This window comes from Nyctereutes procyonoides, unplaced genomic scaffold, assembly GCF_905146905.1.
Source record: "Nyctereutes procyonoides isolate TBG_1078 unplaced genomic scaffold, NYPRO_anot_genome, whole genome shotgun sequence".
Taxonomy (NCBI): domain Eukaryota; kingdom Metazoa; phylum Chordata; class Mammalia; order Carnivora; family Canidae; genus Nyctereutes; species Nyctereutes procyonoides.
Window position 1 is genome coordinate 2111936 of NW_026575044.1, and position 12799 is coordinate 2124734.

Below are 12799 nucleotides of genomic sequence, written 5' to 3' on the forward strand. Positions count from 1 at the left end.
ATATTCTTTATGAGCCTATAGAAATTGTTTTACTGAAGCATGTACCCATATGCTGATACAGGACTCTAGCTCTCTACAAAGTTCACTGCAAATATTTTTAGGAGTTCCCAGTGGAAGAGAGAGATAGGCCTTGCTTTGTCAGCTGCTATGTGTGGCCTCCTTCTTCTTTCTTTTCTTGCTCTGATCTACTCCTAGTATGAATCACTGTGTTTGCCAGGTACTGCTAGTTTCAACAGTAGTGGCTTTTCTTCTCTTGAGGATTAGTGGGTCTTCCGGTCTCTGTTGCACCTGCAGCTGGTGTTGCTGTAACTCTGGTTCCCTATATCTCATCCATCAGTGCAGATATACCATTAGGCGTAGTGACCTGGACACTAGCATCAGCCTCCTGGAGAAATCTTGGCAGCACCAATGTTCTCTTGTGAAGTGGGAGGTATAAAATGCTTGCATTTTAACAGAATTGGTAAAATTAGATTCATGCTAATTCTATAAGCCAAGCAATGTATTCAGCTGAATTTACATTAATTCACTTGTGACTATTATTATCTATGACTGCTTGCATTACCTAATGGTACTATTGTGTGCCACTGGCTATTCTAAGACATGTTTATTTATTTTTTTAAATTATTTATTTATTTATGATAGTCTCAGAGAGAGAGAGAGAGAGGCAGAGACACAGGCAGAGGGAGAAGCAGGCTCCATGCACCGGAAGCCCGATGTGGGATTTGATCCCGGGTCTCCAGGATCGCGCCCTGGGCCAAAGGCAGGCGCCAAACCGCTGCGCCACCCAGGGATCCCTCTAAGACATGTTTAAACCTCGAAACAATCCTATGAGGGAGGAACTACATTTTATACAAGTGAGGAAAGAACCTGAGACCATATAGAGGTTAAATTGAGATAGGCCGAGGAGAGAGCTTTTCAAACTGGATTAGTTGCCAAGACATAAGCATTTATGGCCTGGAGAGTAAATTGATACTTAGCCTCTGGCCAAATATCTTGTGTGTAATTGTTGATAATCTTTCTCTTCTGTGCCATACTGTGGGAGGTTTTATCCCTCCTTGGCAACTGTAAGGAGAAAGAGAATAACTCATTTTTAACTCTGGGCTCTTTTGAGCAGTATTATCCTAATTCAACTCTTTTTTTAAAAAAAGATTTTATTTATTCATAAGAGACAGAGAGAGAGGGCAGCCCCGGTGGCGCAGCGGTTTAGTGCCGCCTGAAGCCCGGGGTGTGATCCTGGAGACCTGGGATCGAGTCCCACATCGGGCTCCCTGCATGGAGCCTGCTTCTCCCTCTGCCTGTGTCCTACTGTGTCTCTGCGTCTCTCTCTCTCTCTCTCTCTCTCTCTCTCTCTCTGTGTGTGTGTGTGTGTCTCTCATGAATAAATAAGTAAAATTCTTTAAAAAAAAAAAAAAAGAGACAGAGAGAGAGAGAGAGGCAGAGACACAGGCAGAGGGAGAAGCAGGCTCCATGCAGGGAGCCCGACATGGGACTTGATCCCGGGACTCCAGGATCATGAGATGCTCAACCGCTGAGCCACCCAGGCATCCCCTAATTCAACTCTTAAGGGCTGCCTTTCTAAGTGCTCTTCCTTATAGAGATGATAATAGGTTAACAGAACTAAATCAAGACAAATCTGCTAACATTGATTAGTTGACCCTGATCAGATACCAAGTCAGACAGAGAAACAATAGAGTCCCCAAAATAAATACAACCTATGCATTTATTTAAAACTGAATAAAAATTCCATCTTTGTTTACACTTTAGTTTCAAGATGGATTTTCATAGTAATTCTTGGGAGAAACTTGTCACAATTCCCAAGACTGTCATAATATTACTGCTTCCATACCCAAATAGGTCTTGGTCATTGTGTTAGCACCTCATTATATCTGTACCTCATTATACCTGCTTTGATAACCTGGGATACATTATCTGGCACCTGTACATCCATCCTGAATCATATAAGCCTGGTTCCAGTTTGTTTTCTTCCAGGTGGTACCCACTATGTCATATGATTTAATGGAAAAATTTAGTGTGAAAATTTTAGCTGTGCCTTTTCGCTTATTGATGCCAATTGGTGTTAAAAATGTCTTTTTATTTTTTTATTTTTATTTTATTTTATTTTATTTTTAATTTAAAAAAGTGCCTGTTCTATTTGATTGCCTTGCATTTTTATTTCCCTACTCGGTACAAGCCAGTTTTATTTATTTATTTATTTATTTATTTATTTATTTATTTATTTATTTATTTCAGTTAATTGTCATTTATTCCTATTGTGTTTACTTAAGTAGGTACAAACCAATTTTAATTTAAATGATTAAGTCTACTATTTTTTAAAATACTATTTTATCAGTTTCTTCTCTTATACTCTCTGACCATGATCATTTTATGAACTTTTTGGACCGAGGGATTAGGATCATTTTCTAATCCCACTTATTGATCATTTGGCCATGCCTAGGATTTTTGTCAGGATATTTGTTGTAACCTATAAATCCTCCTTCATCACACATTGGAATATCACACCCTTTTTTTTTTTTTTTTTTACTGTTTCTTCTTTTTCCACCTCCTATTACAACCTTTCTTTCTCAGGCTGCAATATATCCTCTCTTATGTAAGTAAGGTGGTCTGATAAGGACACTTAGGTTATCACAGCTGGTAGAAACCCAGCTCGAATCCCCTAATTCTATCTCATTTAACTGTTCTGCTGGAAGAAGGGCAGAGACCACACTGAGCTTAGGGAGAACTCTAAACAGAGACTTGGTCAGCGTCTCTCTTTCTGTATTTTATATTTGTTTCTCTTTACTGTCAGCTTCAAATTCTTAGATAAGCTTTGCCTAGTACCTTGTTAGAGAGGGACCCTTGCCAGCAGTGCAGGACTTGCTTATTTATGTACATAGTGAAGAGTGCTTTTTTCCCCAGTTCTAGCTTAAAAAAAAAAGTCCCAAGGAAGAACTCTGATTGGCTTTTGCTAATGATAGGCCCAACCCTAGGTGAAATACTCTGGCCTTAGCAGAGTGCTAATAGGTCTGCTGCCTCTTCTTGACTACTTACTGAGACCATGGTCATAGACTAGTATAGGAAGATGGCAGGCAGCTCCCTTTTCAATCAAATGACTGGTGCTATTAGTTTTTCTCTAAAAGAGGTCGGGGGAGCTCCTAATTCCAGGAGAAGAATTTTTAGAAAGACAAAGCAAGAGATGTCTAATATTGATGATTGGATACACTATGGCCATTTATATAGAGGCTTTTGAACAGTCCAAGTGGAAGGTATAGCAATATGAATGAAGGCATTGGGAGTAGAGATGAGAGGTGATTTGACATTCAAAAAATTTACCAGCATTCATGGAGTTATAAGCAAACCATTAAAAAACAAATTAGCTATGCAAACACCAGCCAAATAAAAAAAGCAGTCTGCTTTGTTTGACCCTTTTGAACTTGTTTGCTTCATATCATGCAATTTTACTTTTTTTTTGCTACTTCATTTACATAGTTATTGTTATTTGTTCAGCCATCTGAACATTTTCTATCTAGAACAAAGTAAAGGACATATGGTTATTGACAGTTTGTTGTTTCAAGCTGTTAAACACAGAACAAGTTTCTTAAATGCCTCTCTTTCCTGCCTCCACACATAACCAACTGAATATAAAAAAAGCAATATCTTTGACTCATGTCTGACTGTTCTTGGCAGAATGGCAATGTTACTTGAACCATACTTTTTATTGGTTTATCTGTAAATAGAATTATTCTGTTCAAGTGGTATTTTTCATGGGACATGGTTTAATGTAATTATAGATTTATAATAGATATAGATTGTCAATTTCTCTTCATATTGGTTAATAGATGGGGCTTAATACTGCTGTATTTAGATCAAGATTCTTATGTAATCATGTAAAGCATTTTCTTTATTATAACAAATAAGACCGTTTGAGGTACCCATGAGAACAGATCTATTTTCACAAAAATAATCAGTTTACTTGGCTTTTAAAATGTGGTGACGTTTGCAATAATGGTGTAAAACCAATGGTAGTTAAAGCTACTAGTGCTTAAGAAAATGAAGATGGTGGTAGCAAACTGTACTATGTACTAGTAGTCACTGCATTTTTAACTATCATGTGCTTGAAGGAAAAAAAAGCCACTTTCACTTAACAATATCATTGATGAAACAGTGAAAAATTATTACTTTTATTCTTCACTTGCAAGTATATGTCTTTTTAATATTCTGTGTGAAGAAATGGGAAGTATATATAAAATACTTTTGCTCCATACTGAAATATAATGCAATCCTTAGGAAAAGCACTTGTATAGTTTGAATTGTGAGCTCAACTAGATGGTTTTTCATGGAATATCATTTTTACTTGGAAGAATAACAGACAAACTATAGTTATTCAGACTTGGGTATTTGGTATGAATTTTTCTTAAAATTAAGTAGGTCTGTTATTTGAAATGACAACTGACAAAAGTTGTTGCCAAAGATAAAAATCCCAAAGAAGATAAAATGACAAATGAAAATCATAGTTAGGATCTTGCAAATTGTATTTACCACCTTAAGCCTGACAGTTTCCTAATAACTTACAGATTATTCTGATGAAATTGGTGATGTTAACAAATGTGATTTTTTTTCCTGATGTACTGTAATGAAATGAGTCAGCATTTGGAAGATCTGCATAACTCATGAACTAATAGTTTCCAGATGATCAATGTATGATATTACAAAATCATGCATGGGTAAAAGATTCTTTGAAAATATACAATAGACCAGTGGATTTTAATGTAACAGGGTAAAAAAAAAAAAGTTCATCGGTACAACTTTGAAATTATATGTTGCAGTGGCTTTTAAGAAAATATCATTTGTCAAATAAAGAAGAATGTATACATTTATATTAAAAACTATTAAAACACTTCACTGTTTTATAACTAAATATACTTTAACCAAAATAACATATAGCAGCAGATTGAAAACTGAAACAGATGTAAGAATGCAGCTGCTTTCTATTAAGCTAGACATTAAGGATATTTTTGAAAATATCAAACAGTGCCATTCATTAATTTTTTGGAAAACATAGTCATTTTTCTCACAAAATGTTATTTATATCACCATGTAAAGGATTTTTGTTATATTTAATAAATATTTAAGAATTTTCTTAATTTTGTCCTTAAATTTGTTAATTTATAACATAATAAATATTAATAGATATAACCTATATAAGTACAAGCTTTTTAGAGTCTTTAATAATTTCCAAAAGCTAAAGGGTCCATGAGACCAAAAATTGTGAGAACTTCTGGCCTATTGGATAAAACCCAAACATCTAAATATGTCTATAAGTCCTTCTGTCACATGGCTTCCACCACTCCGCTGCCTTCTCTCCTGTCTGATTTCCCCTTCACCAGAACTGTGCCTGCTTTACATCTCCATACCTTTGCTCAGTTCTCTTTTTGCATGGACATCCATCTTCCTCCAGCTCTCTGTCTAAAGTACTGTTTTCCAAATGCCTCTTAGGACATTTATGTTCTTAGGACTTTATAAATTCTCCTTTATCTGAAATTAATGTAACCACTTCAGCTTTCTTATGCCTATTGTTTGCATGGTCTCTCTTTTCATCATTTATTTTCAACTTACCTATGTCTGTGCATTTAAAGTTGGTTTTATGTTGAGAACATAGAATTGGATCTTATTTTGTTAATTCATCTAAAATCTCTGCTTTATGTGGGAATTTTTAGTTCACTAACATTTATTGTAATTATTGGTATGATTGGTTTTAGGTTTCCTATTTTATTATTTGTTTTCAATTCTCCCCCCTCTTTTTGATCTTTATCCATTCTTCCTTTGGATTGATATTTCTAAGAATTCTATATTTATTTATTCATTGACCTTTTAGGTATATATCTTTCTTTCTTTCTTTCTTTCTTTCTTTCTTTCTTTCTTTCTTTCTTTCTTTCTCTTTCTTTCTTTGATTATGGAAGGACTTTGGTTCTCAAATTTCAGTGTATAACAATCACAGAGGGTCTATTAAAATGATTATTTCTGTTTTTTACCCATTGAGATTCTAATTCATTGGGTCTAGTGTTGGTCCTGAGAATTTGTATTTCTAACAAGTTCCTGGGTAATGTTGATGCTGCTTATTTGAGGACTATTTTTAGAAAGTCACTCTTGTAAGGGTTAAAGTATACATCCTTAATTTTCAGTCTATTTAAAATGTATTGGTATTGTACTGCTTCACATAAAATGTGGAAATTTTTCAGTTGCAAAAGTCCATTTTCTCCATTTTCTCTGCCTTTTTGTTATATTTCTGGTATATATTGCATTCACATACTTTTTAAGCCCCACAGTACGATGTTAAAATGTTTGCATATGTATTTTAGAGAAATTAAGAGGAAAAATAGTCTCTTGTATTTACTCACATATTTGCCTCTAATTATGTTCATCATTTGTCCTAAAGATTCTATTTTTTTAAACATTTTATTTATTTGACAGAGAGAGAACAAGAGCATGAGCAGGGGGAGTGGCACGTAGTGGGGGAGGGAGAAGCAGGCTTTCCGCTGAGCAGGGAGACCAATGTGAGGCTTAATACCAGGACCCTGGGATCATGACCTGAGCCAAAGACAGATGCTTAACTGACTGAGCCCCCCCCAGGTGCTCCTGAAGATCCTATTTTTAATCTTGTTTCATTTGCCTTCAACTAAAATAACTTCCATTAATGTTTCTTGAAGTAGGAGTTTGGTGAAAACAAATTTTTCTCTGTCTTTATTTTATCATGATTGAAGTACTGGGCATAGAATTTCAAGTTGACAGTTTGTTTTCCTTTTAGCACATTAAAAATGTTCAGCTGTCCTCTGGCCTCCCTTTTTCTTATGAGAAGTAAGCAGTCATTAAAATTCTTATTCCCTCTATACAATGAATCATTTTCTCTTGCTCTCTCAAGAGTTTATTTTTAATTATCAGCAGCTGGACAATGATATGCCTGGTTGTTTTCTTTATTTAAAAAAATCTGCCTGAGATTGGTGAAAAGTATAAATTTAAATTCAGTAGATCAACAAATTTAGAAAAATTCAGGCTTTTTATCTTTAAATATTTTCTGTTTTATTTTAGGCTCCAATTACATATATATTAGGCTTTTTTTGTATAAAAAAGCTTTTTGTTTCATCCTGCTACTATGTTTATTGTTTTCCAAAAATTGTCCTTTCTCAAATGGGATAATTTCTGTTGATCTCTCTCCAAATTGACTCAGTCTACATTAAAATTTATTCTGCTCTTAAGTCTCTACCTGTGAGTTTTGTAGTTCAGATGTATTTTTCATTTTTAGTTTTTGATTCTTTTGCAGTTCTTAATCCCTGTTGAGATTTCCTATCTTTTCATGTATTTTGAGTGCATTTTCCTTTATTCATTAAGCAGTTACAATGATTACTTTAAAATCTTTGTTTTCTTATTATAACATCTGGGATACCAGATTAGTCTTCATTGATTCTCTTTAGTCTTGGCAATAGGTCATGTTTTTCTGTGTCCTCCTATGTCAAAGAATTTTGTATTGTATCCTGAATATTGTGAATGATATATTATAAAATTCTAGATGTTGCCATTTTCTTCAAAGATGTATTGATATTTTAAATGCAACCAGTATACTTGCTGAATGGATCAGGTAATTTCTGTTTCCACTTTGGTAGGTGGTAACTCCAAGCTCCATTCAGTTCTTTTAATTTTAGCTGGGCTTCTTGGAGTCTACTCCATGCATGAATGCTTCAGGTTTCCAACGATGTGAGCAATGTTTATACATAGAAGACAGGCATTCCTCTCTGGCTTTTTTTCCCTGAGACTATTTGTTTACTCACTTTCCAGTGGCAATGGTTGCCCAAGCCTTGTCTTCTAGTTCTTTAAGTTTGCTAATTCTGTAGGCTTTCAGTTAGAGTTTTAGTGTTGACTGTGGCTTTCCCTCAAGCTGACCACTGCAGAAACAGGGAACCCACTCAGTGCCTCCAGGTGTTTGTGTTTTTATGTTTTCTTCTGGAGTTTATAGTTATTATCTGAGGGAAGATTATTCCAATAGGAGCTACTCAGCCATAGCAGAAATACAACTCTGCTTTTTTCCCCTTTTTATATTTAAAAAGGCTACCTTGATCATGAGAAGAAAATAGCACCAATGTGTTTTTCTAATTAATTGGGTTTTTCTTTTACATTTAACTTAAATTCATTTTGGATTACTGTTTGTATATGGCCTGAAGTATGAACTTTTTTTTTTCACAAATCATTAAGCCAACATTTTTAAATAATCCTTTTCTCTCTAACTTTAATTACCCTTATGAAATTTACCAGTATTTTCAAATTGTGCTCTAAAGAGCTTTAGAGTTCCTTGGGTTTGCATCAAGCAGAGCTCTGATTGCATGTCTCTTTGGTTGTTTCTTAATTCAGTAAACAATATTTGTTTAACACCTACTACATGCCAGAACTATGCTAGGTACTGGAGATAGAATGAGAACTAAAATGATCATGGTCCTTGCCTTAGGGAGTTATATTGTCCAGTGACTTTTACAGTGACTTCACATATGCATTTCTTTTTCTTATTAAACTTGTAGAAAGAGAGTGAGATTTGAAGATATACTACTTTATGATTTCAGGCTAGTTATCATCCAAAATTTAATGTTTTCATCTTTATAGTGGAATTATAGCTTCTGCTTAAGAATATTGCTTTAAGGATTAAATGGTATAAATTCATATTAAAAAGAGTTCAGTCCTCAGTAATTGTTAATTTACTTTTTTCTTTCCTAACTAATACTTTTCCTGTTGACTAAAGACTTGGAATTTTGATTAACATTCTCATATCCATTATCATATGAATCTTTGGTACAGATTTTTAGTGGGTTATCTAACTTCTTTTTCCTAACACTCTGTTGCTACAACTTTCTCAGTTGTCTTTAATGTCAACATACCATCCTGCTTATGCTGAAGGCTTTATCTGCACTCCTAGGGTCCTTAATCTCCTTTAATTCTTGACTATCCCTCTGTTCTAAGAATTTTCCTGTTTGATATGTCGATAACTACTGTAATATTTTTCTTCTTTATTTTCCTGCATATCTCTCTTTATATATCATTCTTTAGTCATTTTCATTTTTAAATTTCCAAACCTTAGATATTTTCTCAAAACTCATTCCTTCCAGGTTTTGTTTTATTTTGGGTTGTTTTGTTTGGCTTGGTTTGGTTTTTGTTTTGTTTTGCTTTTCCTTTCCTTTTTGTCAAACAAGCAGTCCTCTGTTCTTATTTCACCTCTAACCTGTCTACATGCCTCATTATAGCCTTCTACCTGTCTAGCTATTGGAATGCAATTGCTTATCACCTAATTCGTGTTAGGGAGTTTATTCACTCATTCATCATTTTTTAGAAGAGAGAAGTACTTCAGTTTTTGAGAAAATGTTTTCTCAAAGTATTTTTTGAGAAGTATTTTTTGAGAAATACATCATTTTTTGAGAACAGAGTAATACTCTCTTCTCAAATACTGGTCCATATTCTGTTCTAAAGTTCTGTTTCATGTTCAAAATAATTCAGTGTCTTTTTCCTTAATTGTTGGTTCATAATCTCCTTGGAAGCTTTCTGAGTGTAATCTGAAACTGGCCCCTGAACTCAAAGGGCAGGGAGAGATGGAAGAAACAGGAAGGCCATTCCAGGTTGGTAGGTAACAGTTTTAACAAACAAGGTAACTTGCATACAAGGCTTGTCTTGGGCAGCAAGGCAAGTGGATCCCCACACCCACCTGCCAAATATTAAAAGTTTCCATAGAGGTTTTAACTGGGTTAAGTCACACATACTGTGCAGTACCACTCATCAGTATCTCAAGACCACATCCTTGGAGCAGCATCTGAGAACGAGAAAGGCAAACAGAACCCACATTCCAAGGACAGGGAAGGTGAGGGGGGGAGCCCTCAAATGTCTGGGTCTGGCTCACCACTCCACTGGCAGTCATGCATGCCATCTTGGTGACCTTCCCCAAGACATTAATCCATTTGCTTTTATTGCTTGTTTTCTTCTTAAAGATGCTCTCTTTCAGTCACTTGGACTAAAAACCTGTGTCCCTTCACCTTCACACTCTGTGTTCGGTTTAATCTTGTTGGTTCTTGTTTGAAACGTCTAATGTTCATTACTTCTTTCTCTCATGCTGTCATCCAAGTTCAATGACTCTACTACAAGATTTCAAAAGCCTTTGTGATTCTTTTATTCTTTTTGTTCAGACCAGCTTGCGTCATTATTACACTATTTTGTCATGTGTTCTCCTGCTCAGTGTTTTCAGAGGCTCTCCATTTCTTTTGGCAGGGTTTCCTTTGGAGGAAAAATATTCTGATGGACCCCTAGTGTTGACGGGAATTATTGCAGTTATAATGCAACTTAAATGTGTCCAAATATAAAACTCAATATAAACCTTTGCACATTTAACCATATAACTAAAGCAATTTACAAATTCATTACAGACAAAACCATAAAGTGAATAAAATTTAAGTTAACATGGATAGGATAAAGGATGTTTAACAAAACTCAGTCACCAAGTACTGTATCGATATGGTGCAGATTGCTCTGAGATGGCATGGGCCTGTTCTACTCTTTAGACTTTCTGAGGAGCCTTTGTTTCTACAGCATGCTCTGGTATCATTTGGCCTTCACTTGGTACAAATATATCATTTGAGAAATAGGTCTATCATTGTCTTTTTTCTTTCCCATCCCTCAACCTGCTACAATTATAATAGCACTACCTGGCTGCAGTAAAATAATAAAAGTGCACTTTCAGGCACTGATACTCCTTGGTGATTTTGGGTTACAAGATAAGCATCCAGATCATTCAAACTATACGGGGAGTAGGGGTGTGTGTATGTGTGTGCATGTATGCACTTATGTGTGTGTGTGAGAGAGAGAGTGAGAAAGAATTGACTTGAAAAAAAGAAGTTTTTTATACTAAACTAATGGAATCTCAAGATCAGTCCCAGATTCCCAGTATCTACAGACCCTATTATAAAAAGCACTGATCTGTGAGATAAAGATTAAATTCCTCATGTTGATATCCAAGGCCTTCATCAGTTTGGATTAAGTGTCTTTTCCTTTTCAGCTGTTTTTTTTTCTTTTCTGACTTCTTGCTGTCATGTGAACATGCTCACCTTTTTGCAGACCTGTGCCTTCCGTCCTTTTATACCTGTGTCCCCATATAATACCATGTATCTATAGGCTTTAAGTACCAATTCATGTTCTCATTCCCCCCTAAAGTTTCTGCCACCCCTTAAGTTATAATTTGATTTTTCTCCTTTGATGTCATCCTAGGAACTCCCATATCCAGTACGTTGGCATTTTATTTTTATTGTAATGTTAGCTTCAATTATTTGATTTGCATGTTTTCTACATTACTAGCCTTCAGAGGCTTTAAAGGCAAAATAGTATCTTAAAGGCTTTTTACATAATCTTCAGGATCATTGTTGATATTCGTAAAGCACTTACTAAATGAATTAAATGATTACTTGTGATGCTCGATATTAGAGATTTGGTTTCCCTTAGAAAACTACGTGATTCCTTCATATAGTTATAAGCAAAGTACTTTGGTGTAAAAAAAATGCATTTCTAAGAAACTAAAATGCCTTGGAAATTTTGTATTTTTGCCCCTATTTATTCTGTATTTTCAGGACTGCTAGGAAAGATCCTCATGGCTATCCGGGATGCAGGTTTTGAAATCTCAGCTATGCAGATGGTAGGTAGTTTGCAATAACTCATAATCTATTGAGAGATTTCTTTTTTAAATGTTTTACATTGAAGGACACTTGTGAACTTCACCATTAAAAATAAAAATTAAAAATAAAAAGATATAGTTACTGAACTTGATAACCTTATAATAAAAAAATGTTTTTGAAATTATTTTATCCATGTAATTTTTCACTGAGAGAACTGAAGGTCAAATAATATACCTAATTTAACTTTATAAAATAGATTCATACAATTCCTGGGACTTTAATTGTAAAATAAGTATAGACAAACAACGTATTTACAAACAAAAAATAGAATTCAGTTATGTAGTTAATCATGAGCTTTCTATCGTTTGGTGACTAAGAAGAGAATGGCAAAGGAGAATCACTTGAGATTTTTCCACTAACCAGGACCTTTCGCTGGTTTCTGGACTCTCCCTCAGAACTTCTAATTAGAGTTAGCACCTTTCAGCCCTCTGTTGGCAGTCGCATCACTTGCCCTGCAAAGCCCACAACCGTTCAAAATTGCCCAGTAGACACACTTATAGGAAACCCATCACTGAGAAAACACAGAGCTGATACCTTTGTGCTGTACTTACCAGTGCACTTGACAAAAAATTGGGTACAAATTATTACAGGAATCAGATAACAATTTAGGCTTTACAATGTGCGAAGACCAGAAAGTTTATGCTATTTTGATAGTGAAATACTACTGACTTTGGAGATGAGATTTTTCTTACCAGTATAATTTATGTATTCTTTTCCTGAAAAGGAACTGCTTTTGATTTCTGCTAAGTTTTAGGATCATCCAAAATCAGAGATTAGGGCAATAACTGGGATTCTGACAATTTTATGTCCCTACTTGGTAAGAATGCCCAGAAACCAAAAAAATGGTCAGTAATATCAACTAGTTTGCGGAGTCATCAGACAAAACTTGGAGACTAATGAGAAACTTGACATTTGAAGAATTTTACTTAGGGTTATAAAGAAATTGTTAGCCAAAACACTCTGAAAGTATTGCTTTGGTGATATATTCATAGGATTGTAAGATCTAAGACTGCTTTAGAAATGTGTGTTTTGTAGAAATTTTAGATTTAAACATT

At 34.8% G+C, this 12799-nt stretch overlaps 1 protein-coding gene across 4 annotated transcripts in view; it reads left to right on the plus strand.

Moving 5' to 3' along the window:
- NME7 (NME/NM23 family member 7) overlaps positions 1-12799 on the plus strand; it is a 261270-nt gene that overhangs the window by 118096 nt on the left and 130375 nt on the right. For all 4 annotated transcript variants that reach the window (XM_055323525.1, XM_055323523.1, XM_055323524.1 and 1 more), the window contains exon 8: positions 11640-11704. In XM_055323525.1, the coding sequence (XP_055179500.1) occupies positions 11640-11704 (65 nt within the window). The remainder of the gene's footprint in view (positions 1-11639; positions 11705-12799) is intronic.